The sequence below is a fragment of the Rhinopithecus bieti genome, unplaced genomic scaffold (genome assembly GCF_001698545.2).
Source record: "Rhinopithecus bieti isolate Rb0 unplaced genomic scaffold, ASM169854v2 scaffold_57691, whole genome shotgun sequence".
NCBI classification, from domain to species: domain Eukaryota; kingdom Metazoa; phylum Chordata; class Mammalia; order Primates; family Cercopithecidae; genus Rhinopithecus; species Rhinopithecus bieti.
Genome location: NW_016824383.1, coordinates 2868007 through 2887719, shown reverse-complemented (window position 1 = coordinate 2887719; position 19713 = coordinate 2868007). Strand labels below are relative to the sequence as shown.

The 19713-nt window shown below is 40.6% G+C and overlaps 1 protein-coding gene across 1 annotated transcript in view; it reads left to right on the top strand.

The window, feature by feature from the left end:
- GPR137B (G protein-coupled receptor 137B) overlaps positions 1-19481 on the top strand; it is a 70358-nt gene extending 50877 nt beyond the window's left edge. Inside the window, exons 6-7 of the mRNA XM_017862278.1 lie at positions 15397-15512; positions 18611-19481. Of these exons, the coding sequence (XP_017717767.1) occupies positions 15397-15512; positions 18611-18719 (225 nt within the window). The 3' untranslated portion in view covers positions 18720-19481. The remainder of the gene's footprint in view (positions 1-15396; positions 15513-18610) is intronic.
- The last annotated feature ends 232 nt before the right edge of the window (positions 19482-19713 follow it).

Below are 19713 nucleotides of genomic sequence, written 5' to 3'. Positions count from 1 at the left end.
TCCTTTCCATATTTAGTGCTTCCTTCAGGAGCTCTTGTAAGGCAGGCCTGGTGGTGACAAAATCTCTCAGCATTTGCTTGTCTGTAATGGATTTTATTTCTCCTTTACTTATGAAGCTTAGTTTGGCTGGATATGAAATTCTGAGTTGAAAATTCTTTTCTTTAAGAATGTTGAATATTGGCCCCTACTCTCTTCTGGCTTGTAGGGTTTCTGCAGAGAGATCTGCTGTTAGTCTGATAGGCTTCCCTTTGTGGGTAACCCAACCTTTCTCTCTGGCTGCCCTTAACATTTTTTCCTTTGTTTAAACCTAGGTGATTCTGATGATTATGTATCTTGGGGTTGTTCTTCTCTAGGAGTATCTTTGAGGTGTTCTCTGTATATCCTGAATTTAAATATTGGCCTGTCTTGCTAGGTTGGGGAAGTTCTCCTGGATAATATCCTGAAGAGTGTTTTCCAACTTGGTTCCATTCTCCACATCACGTTCAGGTACATCAATCAAATGTAGATTTGGTCTTTTCACATAGTTCCATATTTCTTAGAGACTTTGTTCATTTCTTTTTATTCTTTTTTCTCTAATCTTGTCTTCTCACTTTATTTCATTAAGTTGATCTTCAGTCTCATATCCTTTCTTCCACTTGATCAATTCAGCTCTTGATACTTGTGTATGGTTCATGAAGTTCTTGTGCTGTTTTTTTCAGCTCCATAAGGTTATTTATATTCTTCTCTAAACTCGTTATTGTAGTTAGCAGTTCATCTAACCTTTTTTCAAGGTTCTTAGCGTCCTTGCATTGGGTTAGAACATGCTTCTTTAGCTCGGAGGAGTTTGTTATTACCCACCTTCTGAAGCCTACTTCTGTCAGTTCATCAAATTCATTCTCCGTCCAGTTTTGTTCCCTTGTTGGCGAGTTGTGATCCTTTGGAAGAGAAGCAGCATTCTGGTTTTTGGAATTTTCAGCCTTTTTGTGCTGATTTCTCCCCATCTTTGTGGATTTATCTACCTTTGGTCTTTGATGTTGGTAACCTTTGGATGGGGTCTCTGAGTGGACATGATCTTCCTTTCTGATGTTAGTTTTCCTTCTAACGGTCAGGTCCCTCTGCTGCACGTCTGCTGGAGGTCCACTCCAGACCCTGTTTGCCTGGGTATCACCAGCAGAGGCTGCAGAACAGCAAAGATTGCTGTCTGTTCTTTCCTCTGAGAAGCTTTGTCCCAGGGGGGCACCTGCCAGATGCCAGCCAGAGCTCTCCTGTATGAGGTGTCTGTCAGCCCCTACTGGGAGGTATCTCCCAGTCAGGATACACAGTGGTCATCAACCCACTTCAGGAGGCAGTCTTACCCTTAGCAGAGCTTGAACGCAGTGCTGGGAGATCTTCTTCTCTCTTCAGAGCCACCAGACAGGGACACTTAAGTCTGCTGAAGCTGTGCCCACACCTGCCCCTTCCCCCAGGTGTTCTGTCCCAGGAGATGGGGGTTTTATCTATAAGTCCCTGACTGGGGCTGCTGCCTTTTTTTCAGAGATGCCCTGCCCAGAGAGGAGAAATCTAGCAGTCTGGCCAGAGTGGCCTTGCTGAGCTGCTGTGGGCTCCGCCCAGTTCGAACTTCCCAGAGACTTTGTTTATACTGTGAGGGTAAAACCGCCTACTCAAGCCTCAGTAATGGTGGACACCCCTTCCCATACCAAGCTCGAGCATCCCAGGTCAACCTCAGACTGCTGCTGTGCTGGCAGCGAGAATTTCAAACCAGTGGATCTTAGTTTGCTGGGCTCCATGGACGTGGGACCTGCCGAGCAAGACTACTTGGCTCCCTGGCTTCAGCCCCCTTTCCAGGGGAGAGAACGGTTCTGTCTCGCTGGTGTTCCAGGTGCCACTGGGGTATGGGGGAAAAAAACAAAAACAAAACAAAAAAAACCTCCTGCAACTAGTTCAGTGTCTGCCTAAACGGCTGCCCAGTTTTGTGCTTGAAACCCAGGGCCCTGGTGGGGTAGGCACCGGAGGGCATCTCCTGGTCTGCGGGTTGTGAAGACCATGGGAAAAGCACAGTATCTGGGCTGGAGTGTGCACGGTTCCTTAGGCGCAGTCCCTCACGGCTTCCCTTGGGTAGGGGGGAAAATACCCCGACCTCTTGCGCTTCCTGGTTGAGACAACACCCTACCCTGCTTTGGCTCACCGTTTGTGAGCTGCACCCACCGTCCAACCAGTCCCAGTGAGAAGAACCAGATACCTCAGTTGGAGATGCAGAAATCACCCACCTTCTGCATCGATCTTGCTGGGAGCTGCAGACTGGAGCTGTTTCTATTCGGCCATCTAATATGTGATACGTTTTTATTCCTGTATGACATCACTGGTTTTAAGGAATTTTAAGTTCTCCTTCTTTTTATCATTTCATTTCAAGTTATTCTTTTTTCTTTTTTGGATACAGAGTCTGGCTCTGTCACCCAGGCTGGAGTAGAGTGGGGTGATCTCGGCTCACTGCAACCTCTGCCTCCCAGGTTCAAGTGATTCTCCTGCCTCAGACTCCCAGATAGCTGGGATTACAGGCACCCACCACCATGCCTGGCTAATTTTTGTATTTTTTAGTAGAGATGGAGTTTCATTATGTTGGCCAGGCTGGTCTTGAACTCCTGAACTCAGGCGATCCACCTGCCTTGGCCTCCCAAAGTGCTGGGATTACAGGTGTGAGTCACTGCGCCTGGACTAGAATTTCAAGCTTCTTGACAACCCACATCAAGAAGCTTGAAATGACAAAAGGACACATTGAAGGAAACCACTTGTGGATATGAGTGGACATTTGGGTCATTTCCACCGTTTGGCTATGATGAATAAGGCTGTTGTAAACATTTGTGTACAAGTTTCTGTGTGAACATACGTTTTCATTTCTCTTGGGTATATTCTTAGGAGTGGAATTGCTGGGTCATTTGGTATTTCTGAGTGTCACTTTCTGAAAAAGTGTCAGACCATTTTCCACAAAGGCAGCACCATTTTACATTCTCACCAGCAGTGTATGAAGGTTCTGATTCCTCCACGCTCCTAGCACTTGTTATCTGACCTTTTGATTCTAGATATCCTAATGGGTATTAAATGATATCTCCTTTTGGCTTCTGATGTGTATTTCTCTGTTGACTAAGTTAGTCGAGGATCTTTTTGTGTGCTTAGTGGTCATTTGTTTATCTTCTTTGGAGAAATGTCTGTTCACATCCTTTGTCCATTTTTAAACTGGGTTGTCTTTTTATTATTGAGCTGTAAGAGTTCTTTATATGTTTTAAATATACTCTAAGTCCCTTGTCAGGTATATGATTTGCACATATTTTCTCTCATTCTGTAGCTGTCTTTTCACTTTCTTTTTTCTTTTTTTTTTTTTTTGAGACGGAGTCTCGCTCTGTCGCCCAGGCTGGAGTGCAGTGGCAGGATCTCAGCTCACTGCAAGCTCCGCCTCCCAGGTTTACGCCATTCTCCTGCCTCAGCCTCCCGAGTAGCTGGGACTACAGGCGCCCACCACCTCGCCCGGCTAGTTTTTTTTTTTGTATTTTTTAGTAGAGACGGGGTTTCACCGTGTTAGCCAGGATGGTCTCAATCTCCTGACCTTGTGATCCACCCGTCTCGGCCTCCCTAAGTGCTGGGATTACAGGCTTGAGCCACCGCGCCCCGGCCTCTTTTCACTTTCTTGATTGGTATTCTTTGAAGCACAAAAGCTTTTAATTTTGTCCACTGTATTTATCTTTTGTTGCTCGTGTTCTGGTGTCATACCCAAGAACCCTTTGCCACATCCTATACCGATGGTCCCAGATTTACAACAGTTCAACTTACAATTTTTCAACTTTACAGATGGTGTGAAAGCAGGACATACTCAGTAGAAACTATAATTGAAATTTTGAATATTTAAATATTTTCCTGGGCTAACAATATGGGTTATGATAATCTCTCAAGATGTATAGGGCAGCGAGGCACACCTCTCAGTCAGCCATGCGATCATAGGGGTCAAAAACCAATACTCTATGGTGTGTATTTTTTATTTGTTTTCAACTTACAATGAGTTTATCAGAATGTAACCTCATCACAATTTGAGAAGCATCTGTATTTGCCCCTGAAAACTTACCCCTATATTTTCTTCTAAGAGTTTTGTAGTTTTTGTTCTTACATTTGGTCTTTAGTCCATTTTATTTTTTGTATATGGTGTGAGATAAGGATCCAACTTCATTCTTTTGCACGTGGCTCATAGGTATTCTTAAACTATTAGAAATAGTAAATTTTAAGGCAATCCACCTTGTGTTAGTTCCACTTTGCTCCTTGTTTGGCTACATTAATCTTAGCAAAGCAGGAATTCACATTTAGATAGCCATCCTGTGGCCACCTCTGTTCATGTTCTATTAACTTTTAAATAGATCACTGATGATAAGTACAAGGATGTCAAAACATATGCCTGATTTGGTGTGCCATATAATCTAGTTCTGATCTTGTTTATTTAAAATCTTTCCTGACAAAGACAACTTTACTTTTTAGAAGCTGCCAGCAGAAAAGGCTTTTCAAACCCCAACAGTCATCCTAGGGCAGCTGTGATCTTGAAAACTGGCAGCGACCTCTAGGGTGTACCTGAGACCAGTCAATGGAAATTTTTTGAGAAGTAAACTCAGTTTGGGGGCAGAAACAGGATGAAATGATTATAGAGGCAGGAAATGGAAATGGGATGAGAAATCCCCCCCAAATGATTTCACTATTGTCATGAATGCCTTCATGATTTATATCCAAATTGAACTATCTACTTTATTGGCTAATTTGGGTATCACCTGGCTTTTAAAAAAATTTTTGTGGGTAGATAATAGGTGTGTGTGTACATTTATGGAGTACATGAGATGTTTTGATACAGGCATGCAATGTGAAATAATCACATCATGGAGACTGGTGTCTCCATCCCAAGCATTTATCCTTTGTGTTACAAATAATCCAATCATACTATTTTAAAATGTACAGTTATTATCGACTATAGTCACCCTGTTGTTAGTGCTATCAAACAGTAAGTCCTATTCATTCATTCAAATTTTTTTTTTTAACCCATTAACCATCCTCTCTACCCCATGCCACTACCCTTCCCAGCCTCTGGCAACCATCCTTCTCCTCTCTGTGTCCATGAGTTTAATTGTTTGACTTTACATCCCACGAATAAGTGAGAACATGTGATGTTTGTCTTTCTGTGTCTGGCTTATTTCACTTAACATAATCATCTCCAGTTTATCCATGTTGTCCCAAATTACTGGATTTCATTCTTTTTTATGGCTGAATAGTACTCCATTCTGTATATATTCCACATTTTCTTTATCCAGTCATCTGTTGATGGACACTTAGGGTGCTTCCAAAGCTTAGCTATTGTGAACAGTGCTGCAGCAAACATGGGAGCACAGATATCTCTTCAATATACTGATTTCCCTTCTTTTGGGTAGACACCAGCAGTGGGATTGCTGGATCATGTGGTAGCTCAATGTTTAGTTTTTTTGAGGAACTGCCAAACTGTTCTCCATAGTGGTTGTACTAATATACATTCCTGCCAACAGTGTTCAAGGGTTCCCTTTTCTCCACATCCTTGCCAGCATTTGTTACTGCCTTTTAGATATAAGCCATTTTAACTGCGGTGTGGTAATATCTCACTGTAGTTTTGATTTGCATTTCTCTGATGTTCAGTGATAGTTTTTCATAAGCCTGTTTCTTGCCATTTGTATGCCATCTTTTGAGAAATGTCTGTTCAAATCTTTTGCCCATTTTTTATTTTGATTACTACACCTTTTCCTATATATTCTGGTTATTAATCCCTTGTTAGATGGATAGTTTGCAAATATTTTCTCCCATTCTGTAGGTTGTCTCGACTTTGTTGTTTCTTTTACTGTGCAAAAGCTTTTAACTTGATACGATCCTATTTTTCCATTTTGCTTTGGTTGCCTGTGCTTGTAGGGTATTGCTCATGAATTCATTTATTTTTATTTTTATTTATTTTTGAGATGGAGCTTTGCTTTGTTGCCCAGGCTAGAGTACAGTAGCGTGATCTTGGCTCACTGCAATCTTTGCTTTCTGGGTTCAAGTGATTCTCCTGTGTCAGCCTCCCGAGTAGCTGGGACTATAGGCATGAGCTACCACACCCAGAGAATTTTTGTATTTTTAGTAGAGATGGGGTTTCACCGTGTTGGCCAGGCTGGTCTCGAACTCCTGACCTCAAGTCATCCACCTGCCTCACCCTCCCAAAGTGCTGGGATTACAGGCGTGAGCCACTATGCATGGCCAAGAATTATCTTTTTTTTACATTTTAATCTTAATTTCAAAGGTTTTTGGGGAATAGGTGGTGTTTAGTCACATGGAAAAGTTGTTTAGTGGTGACTACTGAGATTTTGGTGCACCCAGCACCTTAGCATTGTACACTGTACCCAATGCGTCGTCTTTAATCCCTCGCCCCCTTCCACCTTTCCCCCAGGTCCCCAAGTCCATTATATCGCTCTTATCCCTTTGTGTTTTCATAGCTCAGCTCCTGCTTATAAGTGAGAACATATGATGTTTGGTTTTCCATTCCTGAGAGTTATTTCACTTAGAATAATGGTCTTCAACTCCATCCAGGTTGCTGTGGATGCTATTTCATTCCTTTTTATGGCTGAGTTGTATTCCATGGTGTGTGTGTGTGTGTATATATACGCACACACACCATTTTTCTTTTTTTCTTTTTTTTTTTGAGACGGAGTCTCGCTCTGTCACCCAGGCTGAAGTGCTGTGGCCGGATCTCAGCTCACTGCGAGCTCCGCCTCCCGGGTTCAGGCCATTCTCCTGTCTCAGCCTCCCGAGTAGCTGGGACTACAGGCGCCGCCACGTCGCCCGGCTAGTTTTTTTTTTTGTAGTTTTAGTAGAGACGGGGTTTCACCGTGTTAGCCAGGATGGTCTCGATCTCCTGACCTCGTGATCCGCCCGTCTCGGCCTCCCAAAGTGCTGGGATTACAGGCTTGAGCCACCGCGTCCGGCCACCATTTTTCTTTATCCACTAGTTGGTTGATGGGCATTTAGGCTGGTTCCATATTTTTGTATATTTGGAATTGTGGATTGTGCGGCTATAAACATGCCTGCGCAAGTGTCTTTTTCATATAATGACTCCTTTACCTCTGGGTAGATACCCAGTAAGTGGGATTGCTGGATCAAATGGTAGTTCCACTTGTAGTTCTTTAAGGAATCTCCATACTGTTTTCCAGTTTACATTCCCACCAGCAGTATAAAAGTGTTCTTTTTTACTACATCCATGCCAACATGTTATTTTTTTTATTTTTGAATTATGGTCATTCTTGCAGGAGTAAGGGGGCATCTCATTGTGGTTTTGGTTTGCATCCCCCTGATAATTAGTGATGTTGAGGATTTTTTCGTGTTTCTTGGCCATTTGGATATCTTCTTTTGAGAATTGTCTCTTCATGTCCTTAGCCCACTTTTGGATGGGATTAGTTTTTGTTTTGTTTTTTTTCTTGCTGATATGTTTGAGTTCCTTGAAGATTTTGGATATTAGTCCTTTGTTGGATGCATAGTCTGAGAATATTTTCTCCTACTCTATGACTTGTCTGTTTACTGTGCTGATTATTTCCTTTGCATTACAGAAGACTTTTTGTTTAATTAGGTCCCATGTATTTTTCTTTGTTTTTGTTGTATTTGCTTTTGGATTCTTGGTCATGATCTCTTTGCCTAAGACAACGTCTAGAAGAGTTTTCTGATGCTATCTTCTAGAATTTTATGGTTTCAGGCTTTAGATTTAAGTCTTTGATCCATCTTGAGTTGATTTTTATATACAGTGAGAGATGAGGATCCAGCTTCATTGTTCTACATGTGGCTTGCCAATTAATTATCCCAGCACCGTTTGTTGAACAGGGTATCCTTTCCCCACTTTGTTATCTGTAAATATTTGGCTTTATTTCTGGATTCTCTATTCATTTCCATCGGTCTACCTGCCTCACTCTGTCACCTAGGCTGGAGTGCCGTGGCGTAATCCCGGCTCATTGCAACCTCCACCTCCCAGGTTCAAGTGATTCTCCTGCCTCAGCCTCCTGAGTAGCTGGGATTACAGGCACCTGCCACCATGCCCAGCTAATTTTTGTATTTTTAGTAGAGATGAGGTTTCACTATGTTGACCAGGCTGATCTTAAACTCCTGACCCCAAGTGATCCACCCACCTCAGCCTCCCAAAGTGCTGGGATTACAGGCATGAGCCACTGAGCCTGGCCCTGCCTTCCTATTCTTATACCAGTACCATGCTGTTTTGGTAACTATTGCCTTGTAGTATAGTTGGAAGCTGGCTAATGTGATACCTCTGGATTTGTTCTTTTTGCTTAGTCTTGCCTTGGCTATGCAGGGTCTTTTTTGGTTCCATATGAATTTTAGAATTTTTTTCTATTTCTGTGAAGAATGATGACCTTTTTGTTTTTTTGAGACAGAGTCTTGCTCTGTCACCCAGGCTGGAGAGCAGTGGTGTGATATTGGCTCACTGCAATCTCTGCCTCCCAGGTTCAAGTAATTCTTGTGCCTCAGCCTCCAAAGTAGCTGTGATTACAGGTATGCACTACCACACCTGGCTAACTTTTATATTTTTTTAGTAGAGACGGGGTTTTGCCATGTTGTCCAGGCTGGTCTTGAACTACTGACCTCAAGTGATCTAACTGCCTGGCCTCCCAAAGTGTTGGGATTACAGGTGTGAGCCACTGCGTCCAGCCTGATGATGGTATCTTGATGGGAATTGCATTGAATTTGTAGATTGCTTTTGGCAGTATGGTCCCTTTCACAATATTGATTCTACCCATCTATGAGCATGGAGGATGTGTTTCCATTTGTTTGTGTCATCTATGATTTATTTTAGCAGTGTTTTGTAGTTTTCCTTGTAGAGAGCTTTCACCTCCTTGGTTAGGTATATTCCTAAGTATTTTGTTGTTGCAGCTGTTGTGAAAGGGGTTGAGTTCCTTATTTGATTCTCACCTTGGTCATTGTTGGTGATCTGTTTTAGGAGCTTTTAGGATACGTCTTTAGGGTTTTCTAGGTATACGATCATATCATTGGTGAACAGTGACAGTTTGACTTACTTTTTACTGGTTTGGATGCCCTCTCTTTCTGTTGTCTGATTGCTCTGGCTAAGGACTTCCAGTACTATGTTGAATAGAAGTGGTGAAAGAGGGCATCCTTGTCTTGTTCCATTTCTCAGGTGAAATGCTTTCAACTTTTCCTGATTCAGAATAATGTTGGCTGTGGGTTTGTCATAGATGGCTTTTATTACCTTGATGTATGTCCCTTCTATGCCAGTTTTGCTGAGGGCTTTAGTCCTAAAGAGATGCTGGATTTTTTCAAATGCTTTTTCTGCATCCATTAAGGTTATCATCTGATTTTTGTTTTTAATTCTGTTTATGTGATATAGCCCATTTATTGACTCAAACGTAAGTTAAACCATCCCTGCATCCCTGGTATGATCATGGTGGATTATCTTTCTGATATGCTGTTGGATTCAGTTAGCTATTAGCATTTTGTTGAGGATTTTTACATCTATGTTCATCAGGGATATTGGTCTGTAGTTTTGTTATGTCCTTTTCTGGTTTTGTTATTAGGATGATAGTGGTTTCATAGAATGATTAAGGGAGGATTCCCTCTTTCACTGTCTTTTGGAACAGTTTCAGTAAGATTGGTACCAATTCTTCTTTGAATATCTGATAGAGATTAGCTGTGAATCCACCTGGTCTTGGACTTTTTTTGTTGTTGGAAATGTTTTTATTGCTGTTTTGATCTTGCTAGTTGTTGCTGGTCTGTTCAGTTTGTTTCTTCCTGATTTATCTAGGAGGGTTGTATATTTTGATTTTCTGGTTTGTGTAAAGGTGTTCATAGTAACCTTGAATGATCTTTTGTATGTCTGTGGTATTGGTTGTAGTATCTCCCATTTTGTTTCTAATTGAGCTTACTTGGATCTTCTCTCTTGGTTGATCTCACTGGTGGTCTATCGATTTGTTTATCTTTTCAAAGAATCAGCTTTCTTGTTTCATTTATCTTTTGTATTGCCATTTTGTTTCAGTGTCATTTAGTTCTACTCTGATCTTTCTTATTTCTTTTCTTCTGCTGGGTTTGGGTTTGTTTGTTCTTGTTTCTCTAATTCCTTGAGGTGTGACCTTAGATTTTCTATTTGTGCTCTTCCAGACTTTTTTGATGTAGGCATTTAATGCTGTGAACTTTCCTCTCAGCCCCACTTTTGCTCTGCCTCAGAGGTTTTGGTAAGTTGTGTCATTATTATCATTCAGTTCTAAGAATTTAATTTCCATCTTGATTTCATTGTTGACCCCAAGATCATTCAGGAGCAGATTATTTAATTTCCATGCATTTATATAGTTTTGAGGGTTCCTTTTGGAGTTAATCTCCAATTTTATTCCACTGTGGTCTGAGAGAGTATTTGATATAATCTCAATTTTCTTAAATTTATTTAGATTCATTTCATGGCCTATCATATGGTCTATCTTGGACAGTGTTCTCTGTGCCAATGAAAAGAATGTATATTCTGCAGTTGTTGGGTAATTCGAATGTTCTGTAAGTATCTGTTAAGTCCATTTGTTCTAGGGTATAATTTAAGTCCATTGTTTCTTTGTTGACTTTCTGTCTTGATGGCTTGTCTAGTGCTGTCAGTGGAGTACTGAAGTACCCCACTATTGTGTTGCAATCTATCTCGTTTCTTAATGTCTAATAATTTTTATAAATTTGGGGACTCCCATATTCGGTGCATATATATTTAGGATTGTGATATTTTCCTGTTGGACTGATCCTTTTATTGATATATAATGTCTCTCTTTGTCTTAACTGTTGATGCTTTAAAGTCTATTTTGTCTGATAAAAGAATAGCTACTCCTGCTTTTTGTTTTCATTTGCATGGAATCTTTTTCCACCCCTTTACCTTAAGTTTATGTGAGTCCTTATGCATTAGTTGAGTCTCTTGAAGACAGCAGATACATGATTGGTGGATTTTTATCTATTCTCCCATTTTGTATCTTTTAAGTGGAGCATTTAGGCCATTTACACTCAACATTAGTATTGAGATGTGAGACTGTTTTATTCATCATGCCACTTGTTGCCTGATACTTTTTTTCTTTTTCATTGTTTTATAGGCCTGGTGAGACTTATGCTTAAGGAGGTTCTATTTTGGTGTATTTTGAGGTTTTGTTTCAAATATTAGAACTACTTTTAGCATTTCTTGTAGTGCTGGCTTGGTAGTGGTAAATTCTGAGCATTTTGTGGTCTAAAGACTTTGTATCTTTTCCTTCATTTACGAAGCTTAGTTTTGCTGGATACAAAATTTTTGGCTGACAACTATTTTGTTTGAAGAGGCTAAAGATAGGACCCCAATCCCTTCTGGCTTGTGGGGTTTCTGCTGAGAAATCTGCTGTTAAACAGCTCTTAAGATTCTTTCCTTTGCCTTTAGATAACCTGATGACTGTGCCTGATTATCTTTTTGAAATTATTTTCCCAGGTGTTCTTTGAGCTTCTTATATTTGGATGTCTAGATCTCTAGTGAGGCCAGGGAAGTTTTCCTTGATTATTCCCTCAAATATGTTTCCCGAACTTTTAGAGTTCTCTTCATCCTCAGGAACACCAATTATTCTTACGTTTGGCCATGTAACATAATCACAAATTTCTTGGGAGGCTCCGTTCATTTTGTAAATTCTTTGTCTTTGTTGATTGGGTAAATTCAAAAGCCTTGTCTTCAAGTTCTGAAGTCCTTTCTTTTCTACATGATTCTGTTGTTGAAACTTTGCAGTGAATTTTGTATCCTCCAAGTGTGTCTTTGATTTCCACAAGTTGTGTTTGTTTTTATTATATCTATTTCTCTGGAGACATTTTCTTCCATATCTGTATTAAAAAATTGATTTACATTGGTTTTTACCTTTCTCTGGTATCTCCTTGAGTAGGTTAATAATCAACCCTCTGAATTATTTATCTGGCAATTCAGATATTTCTTCTTGGTTTGGATCCATTGCTGGAGAGCTAGAGTGGGCCTTGGGGGGTGTTATAGAACCTTGTTTTGTCATATTACCAGAACTGCTTTTCTGATTCCTTCTCATTTGGGTAGACTGTTTCACTGGAAAAATCTAGAACTCAAAGCTGCTGGTCAGATTCTTTTGTCCCACAGGGTGGTCCCTTGATGTGGGGTGCTTCCCCTTCTCCTAGTGATGGGGCTTCCTGTGAGCTAGACTGCAGTGATTGTGATTGCTCTTCTTGGTCTAGTCACCCAGCAGGGCTACCAGGCTTTGGACTGGTGCTGAGGAATGTCTGCAAAGAGTCCTGTGATGCAATTCATCTTCAGGTCTCCCAGCTGTAGATACCAGCACCTGCTCTGCTGGAGGTGGCAGGGGATTGAAGTAGACTCTGTGAGAGTCCTGGTTGTAAGTACATTTAGTGTGCTGGCTTTCTTAAATGCTTTATGCTAGCAATGAAGTTGCCACCATGGACAGACTCAGGACCACTGTTTAGCCAAGATGCTGGAGGCAGTAGAATTAGCTGTTGTTTTTTCCTTCCTTGGAGCAGGGGATCTGTCATGAGTTGTAATGTCCTGAGTTGGCTGGCCTCCAGCCAGGAGGTGGCGCTTTCAAGACAGCACCAGAGTTTTTCACCTGTCTCTCAGAATTTGCAGTGACCTGCTGCTTCTTTCCAAGTGTCTGTGAATTCTTTCACTTTTCCTGGTATGCTCCTGTGGTGGTTCCTGGAGCAAAAGTCCATGGTGTGACTCTCCACACGCTGTTCTGTCTGTCCAAGTGGGAGCTGCATGTAAGCCCTGTCTCCTATCCACCATCTTCCCCTCAAAGTATTTATGTGTAAATAGATGAACAGAATCTAGATCCAGATGCAAATCTGGGATCCATTCCCTGCCTGTTGCACTTCCACTTCTTCAAGAAACAAATTCTCTGCTCTTTAGCCCCAAACCTCTACCACGATGGCAGTGCCCATAGGGATACTCTAAAGAAATTTTTGCCCAGACCCATGTCTTGGCGATCTTCCCCAATGTTTTCTTGTAGTAGTTTCATAGTTTGAGGTCGTAATTTTAAGTCTTTAATCCATTTTATTTGATTTTTTTATCTGGTGAGAGATAGGGGTCTAGTTTCATTCTTCTGCATATGGATATCTAGTTTTCCCAGCACCATTTATTGAAGACACTGTCTTTTCCCCAGAGTATGTTCTTGGCAGTTTGTTGAAAATGAGTTCACTGTAGGTGTGTGGATTTGTTTCTGGGTTCTCTATTCTGTTCCATTGGTCTATGTGTCTGTTTTTCTTTCTTTCTTTTTTTTTTTTTTGAGACAGAGTCTTGCTCTGTCAACCAGGCTGGAGTGCAATGGCGCAATCTCGGCTCACTGCAAGCTCTGCCTCCTGGGTTCACACCATTCTCCTGCCTCAGCCTCCTGAGTAGCTGGGACTACAGGCACCCACCACCTTGCCTGGATAATTTTTTGTATTTTTAGTAGAGATGGGGTTTCACCGTATTAGCCAGGATGGTCTCGATCTCCTGACCTCGTGACCTGCCCACCTCAGCCTCCCAAAAGGTTGGGATTGCAGGCGTGAGCCCCCATGCCTGGCCCTATATATCTGTTTCTATACCAGTACCATGCTGTTTTAGTTACTATAACTCTGCAGTATAATTTGAAGTCAGGTCATGTTGATTCCTCCAGTTTTGTTCTTTCTGCTTAAAATAGCTTTGGCTGTTCTGGGTCTTTTGTGGTTCTGTATAAATTTTAGGATTGTTTTTTCTATTTCTATGAAGAATATAATTGGTATTTTGATAGGGATTGCATTGAATCTGTAGATTTCTTTGGGTAGTATGGCCATTTTAACAATATTGATTCTTCCAATCCATGAACAGAAAATATTTTTCCATTTTTTTGGTGTCCTCTTCAGTTTCTTTCAATGTTTTATAGTTTTCATTATAGAGATCTTTCACTTCTTTGGTTAATTCCTAGGTATTTATATTTGTGGCTATAAGTGGGACTACTTGTTAATTTTTCAGATTGTTCACTGTTGGCATATGGTTTCACTGTTGGCATATAGAAATGCTACTAATTTTTCGTGCAACTTTACTGCATTTATTAGTTCTCACACTTTTTTGTGGAGTCATTAGGTTTTCCAAATATATCATCTGCAAACAAGGATAATTTGACTTTTTATATTCCAATTTGAATGCTCTTTCTTTTGTCTGATTGCTCTAGCTAGGACTTCCAGTACTATGTTGGGTAACAGTGGTGACTCTGTGTTCCAGATCTTAGAGGAAAGGCTTTCAGTTTTCCCCTATTCATTATGATACTAGCTATGGGTCTGTCATATATGGCTTTTATTATGTTGAGGTATGTTTCTTCTATCCCTGGTTTGAGGGTTTTTATCATGAAACAACATTGAATTTTATCGAGTGCTATTTTCGCATCAATTGAAATGATCATATGGTTTTTATCTTTCATTCTGTTAACATGATGTATCACACTGATTTGTGTATGTTGAGCCATCCTTGCATCACATGGATAAATCCCACTTGGTCATGATGAATAATCTTCCTAATGTATTGTTGAATTTAGTTTACTAGTATTTTGTTGAGGATTTTTGCATCAATATTTATCAGAGATATTGGCCTATAGTTTTCTTTTCTTTTTTAAATGTGTCTTTGGTTTTAGTATCAGGGTAATACTGGCCTCCTCCATGAGTGTAGAAGTATTCCCTCTTCCTCTATTTTTTTGGAATAGTTTGAGTAGGACTGATACTAGTTCTTCTTTAAATGTTTGGTAGAATTCTGCAGTGAAGCCATCGGGTCCCACGCTTTTCTTTACTGGGAGACTTCTTACGGCTTTGATCTCTTGCCTTTTTGCTACTCCTTGTTACTAACAGTGAAAGTCTTTAGAAACCTTAAGAGAGCTCTGTTTTAGGGACAGAAGAACTGAAGAAAAGCTGGGAGAAAACATTGCTTTCTCAATGGATCAGGGAGCAGAGAAATTCTAGTCAGGTAGAATAAAAGACTTGTTAAATTGGTCTGTTCAGGTTTTAGAGTTCTTTCTGGTTTAGTCTTGGTAGGCTGTATGTGTCTTGGAATTTGCCCATTTCTTCTAGATTTTACAGTTTATTGGCATATAGTTACTCATCATCTAGCTTTTCAATAAGGGATTAAAACGATGATGACTCAACGTTGCAAGCAAGACTCTGATAGAAGATTTTGCCCATACTGATAAAAGACAAGGCTAATCCCTCTCAAACGTAAGAGTGACTGAAATGAATATTCCAGCTGAACAGATATAGCCTACATTCAAATGAATAGAACATCTTTAGTCTCCTACAAGGAAGAGATCTTATTTTTGTCTAGTGCAAGGCACAGTGTCTGTAAGTATGCTGAATGATTACCTGTCTTTCTAGACCAATCCTGGAATGGTCCCCAGCCATGGATTCAGTCCCAGATCTTATTTCTTTGACAACCCTCGAAGATATGACAGTGATGATGACCTTGCCTGGAACATTGCCCCTCAGGGAGGGTAAGACCCTACTTCATGTTAGACAAGCCTCATTAGGAGGGAAGGGTTACACCAGTGAAACAGATTCAAGCTAAAAGAAATTCCTACATTAAAACTGTGCAGCCTTAGGTGGTATAAGACTGGATTATCAGTAGATCATTTTGCTTATGGGAAACATTCAAGAATGAGAAAGGACATCAGATTTTTTTTAAGCCCCACAGCATTATTGTATACAGTAGTGTTTCCTAAACAATATTCCATGAAGCACTATTGTCTTAATAGCTATGCTGTGCAAAAGGAAATGATGATTTAAAAAGAAAATCACCTTTTTTATTTTTTGGAGACAGGGTCTTGCTGTGTTGCTCAGGCTGGAGTGCAGAGTGGCGCGATCTCGGCTCACTGCAACCTCCCCCTCCCAGGTTCAAGTAATTCTCGTGCCTCAGACTCTTGAGTAGTTGGGATTACAGGTGTGCACCACCACGCCCAGCTAATTTTTGTATTTTTAGTAGAGATGGAGTTTCACCATGTTGGCCAAGCTGGATTGCACTCTTGGCCTCAAGTGATCTGCCCACCTTGACCTCCCAAAGTTCTGGGATTACAGGCGTGAGCCACTGCGCCTGGCCAGAAAATAAACTTTTTAGAAAATGCCAAGAGAGCCCATAATATGCTAATGTGTGCTCTGAATCTCCAAGAGGGAAATATAGCACTTATCTATGGAATCACTCAATGGAACATGGTATCTTTAATCACATGTTCTAAAGCTAAAGAGTAAATGCAGTAGTATTTATTTATTAGAATAAGTTATACATTATAAAGGACCAAGTTTTCAAATTTGAACGATGTCAGTTCTTAATTTAAAATTTCAGTTACATGAAGGATATTTACTTTAGTCTTAATTTTCATGAATACTTATTTAATAAGTACTTCTATAGCATCTACTCTGTATCAGACACTGTTCTAAGAGATTCACAAATATCAACTCATTTAGTCTTAACAGTTCTGAGAGGTCAGTACTATTATTAGCCTCATAATACAGATGAAACTGAGGTATCCAGAGGGTAGGTGACTTGTCCAAGGTCACACAGCTAGCAAGTGGTTAGGCTAGAATTCTAACTCAGGCAGTCTTGTTCAAATCTGTTTTCTGAATCACTATACTATGTAAACAGTTTGTATATAAGTACCCTGTCGCTTATGTTATACTTTCATATGAGTTTTAATAGGAAGAGTCTCCTTGCTTGAATCCACATGCAGATCTGACCCAGGAAATTTGGAGAGGGCAGTTAAATACTAACAGTTCAAAGCAGCATACATAGAGGGTGTAAGATAATACGTGAAGCATACCAGTCTGCTGCCATTGCCTAATTTTCAGTGAATTAGGAAGGCAAATAAAAAGAGAGAAGCACCTGAAATTGCAACCATCGCAGAGACCCACCCCAGGATTCCAAGTTTTGCCTACCTCAGCATGGGCATGGTCTGCAAACAGGAAGGGTAGTAGCTATTGGGATTCCCTCCCTTCCCTTTTCCTCAGCCTGCTGTGCTCAGCCATTCTCCACTACCCGACGACTATCTGTTTCCCTTTCAGCCTGTGGCTGTGAGACAGTGAGGCCAGCAAGGCCGGCAGGGGTGAGAGGAGCCAAAAGGGCTGCAATAGTGCTTGCCGAGCCTGTCTTCTCTCTGCTTGTCCTCCCAGGACCCCCATCCTGTTCTTGGGAAAGGGGAGCTTCTTAGAAGTGAAAGCTTATCTTATGTAATCTTTTTGAGATTAAAGACTTAGCATTAACAACTTTACAACTTTTTCCCTCTGGAATGAAATGATAAAAAAGATACGCTTAGGCCGGGCGCGGTGGCTCAAGCCTGTAATCCTAGCACTTTGGGAGGCCGAGACGGGCGGATCACGAGGTCAGGAGATCGAGACCATCCTGGGTAACACCGTGAAACCCCGTCTCTACTAAAAAATACAAAAAACCAGCCGGGCGAGGTGGCGGGCGCCTGTAGTCCCAGCTACTCGGGAGGCTGAGGCAGGAGAATGGCGTGAACCCAGGAGGTGGAGCTTGCAGTGAGCCGAGATCCGGCCACTGCACTCCAGCCCGGGCCACAGAGTGAGACTCCATCTCAAAAAAAAAAAAAAAAGATACGCTTGCCTTTTTACTCCTTGTTCGTAACAGTGAAAGTCTTTAGAAAACTTTGAGAGCTCTGAAAAGAGCCCTTGTTTTAGGGACAGAAGTACTGAAGAAAAGCTGGGAGAATACATGCTTTCTCAGTGATCAGGGAGCAGAGAAATCCTGGTCAGATAGGATAAAAGATGGTGGCTGAGAAAAAAGAAGAAAGCTGCCCAATCCGCTGAGCCAGCAGATATAAAGAATGTAAGCTGCAAGCAAGCCAACAAACAAGAAGGACTTCTTGAAGTCAAAAGCTGTCCTTTGGATCACTCAGATTTTGAGCTCCACCTCTTCCCTAAAACTGTTCTTTTCCAGTTACCCCACTGCATTTCCTGTTAGGTTTTTTGCCCCTTTAAACCCCTATTCTCCTGGAGCTGTCCTACCCTCTCACCTGCCAGAAATGACTTAGAGCTGAGGGAGTCCTCACTACCTGTATCGGTGAAGATCCCCTTTCTACTACATAGAGGAACATAATTATAATGAAAACGACTTACATGTATTGAGAATTAACTATATATTAGATACTGTTCTAAACACTTTACAGGTATTAACTCAGTCCCCACAATAGCCCCACGATGTAGTTACTAATAGTACTCCCATTCTAAGTGGAGGAAATTGAGGCACAGAAGTTACTTGTCCAAAGACATCACAGGTTGTGATCTGTACTCCTCGTTAGGATTCAGATACAGTTTGTTGCTAAAAACATTTCCTATACATAACTGGCTGGGTTCTCTAGTAATGCTATATACTTCTGTGCTCTAAAGAGTTCAGTAGAGTTGTGGGTGGGCATTTGGTCCTGTGCGTAGCATTGTTTTGTAGGAAAATGGACTTTAAGAGCCATTTTAAAGAACTTTAGAGTTATCTACAGTTTGTGTAAAATCTCAGCTCTGTCTACCTAAACTAGACATGTTGTACATACTGTAATGTTTCAAGTCACTGAAATATTTTTTTCTTTTTAAGTTTTGCTCCAGATTACTATGATTGGGGACAACAAACTAACAGCTTCCTGGCACAAGCAGGAATGTTGCAAGACTCAACTTTGGATCCTGACAAACCAAGCGTTGGGTAGCATCAGTTAACAGTTTTATGGACGATTTCTCAGATGAAGAGCTTCAGAAAAGTGTAGTGACCGCTGAATTTTTAGGGCACTTTTCCTTAAGAAATAGAACTTGATTTTTATTTGTTACAGGTTTCCAAATGGCTCCAGAGGACTAAGCAATAATGTAGATTGATAAACCCTTATTTTAGTACTAAAGAGGGAGCCTTTGCTATTTCAGTGGGTATAATTTAAACTTTTTAAAGAAAATCTGTACTTTTATAAAGATGTATTTTATCTAACTTAATAATGCTAAAGCATACTAGGTTTTTTTTTTTTTCTTGAGAATGTTACTGCAATTATGTTGTAGTTTGCACAGACTTTTATGCATAATTCACTTTAAAAATATAGAATATATGGTCTAATAGTTTTTTAAAGCTTTTGGACTAAAGTATTCCTCAAATCTTACCTCTTCAGGTCACTGATGGTCACTCCGATTCTGAGTGCCGCATTGGTAGACTCCTAAAATACAATTGACAACTTAGAAAGCCAATTGCAACTCCAGTGTTGATAGTGAAAATGAAATAGTGTAGCAGCAGACTGTAAGGTCTTCAGAGATTTTTTTTTAAGGTTCAGGCAGTAGGTCCCTCAGAGAATCTCTTAAGGTTTGCCCAAAGAAAGATTGGTACTTCCTTTCAGTAGGGCGCTAATGTATACACATTAATGATAACAAGTTGATAACATTAAAAATGTAGCTGACTTATCCTATTAAACCTCCTCTGCTATATTCACAGATTCTGCATAGTTTTTCTTTCAGCCTAATGAAATCTAGTATGCATTACCTCAGGGCTACATCAAGAGTATACCCCTTTCCCAACTCACTGAATGTTGATTACATTCAAGGAGAAAATAAGAGGTTCCATAAAGGGCATTAATAACAAATATCCCAAGCCCTTAAGCTAAGACTATGTGGAATCCTAATAGTTTTTTCTGTAATCTCCAACTATATTTAAAATAATGCCCTTAC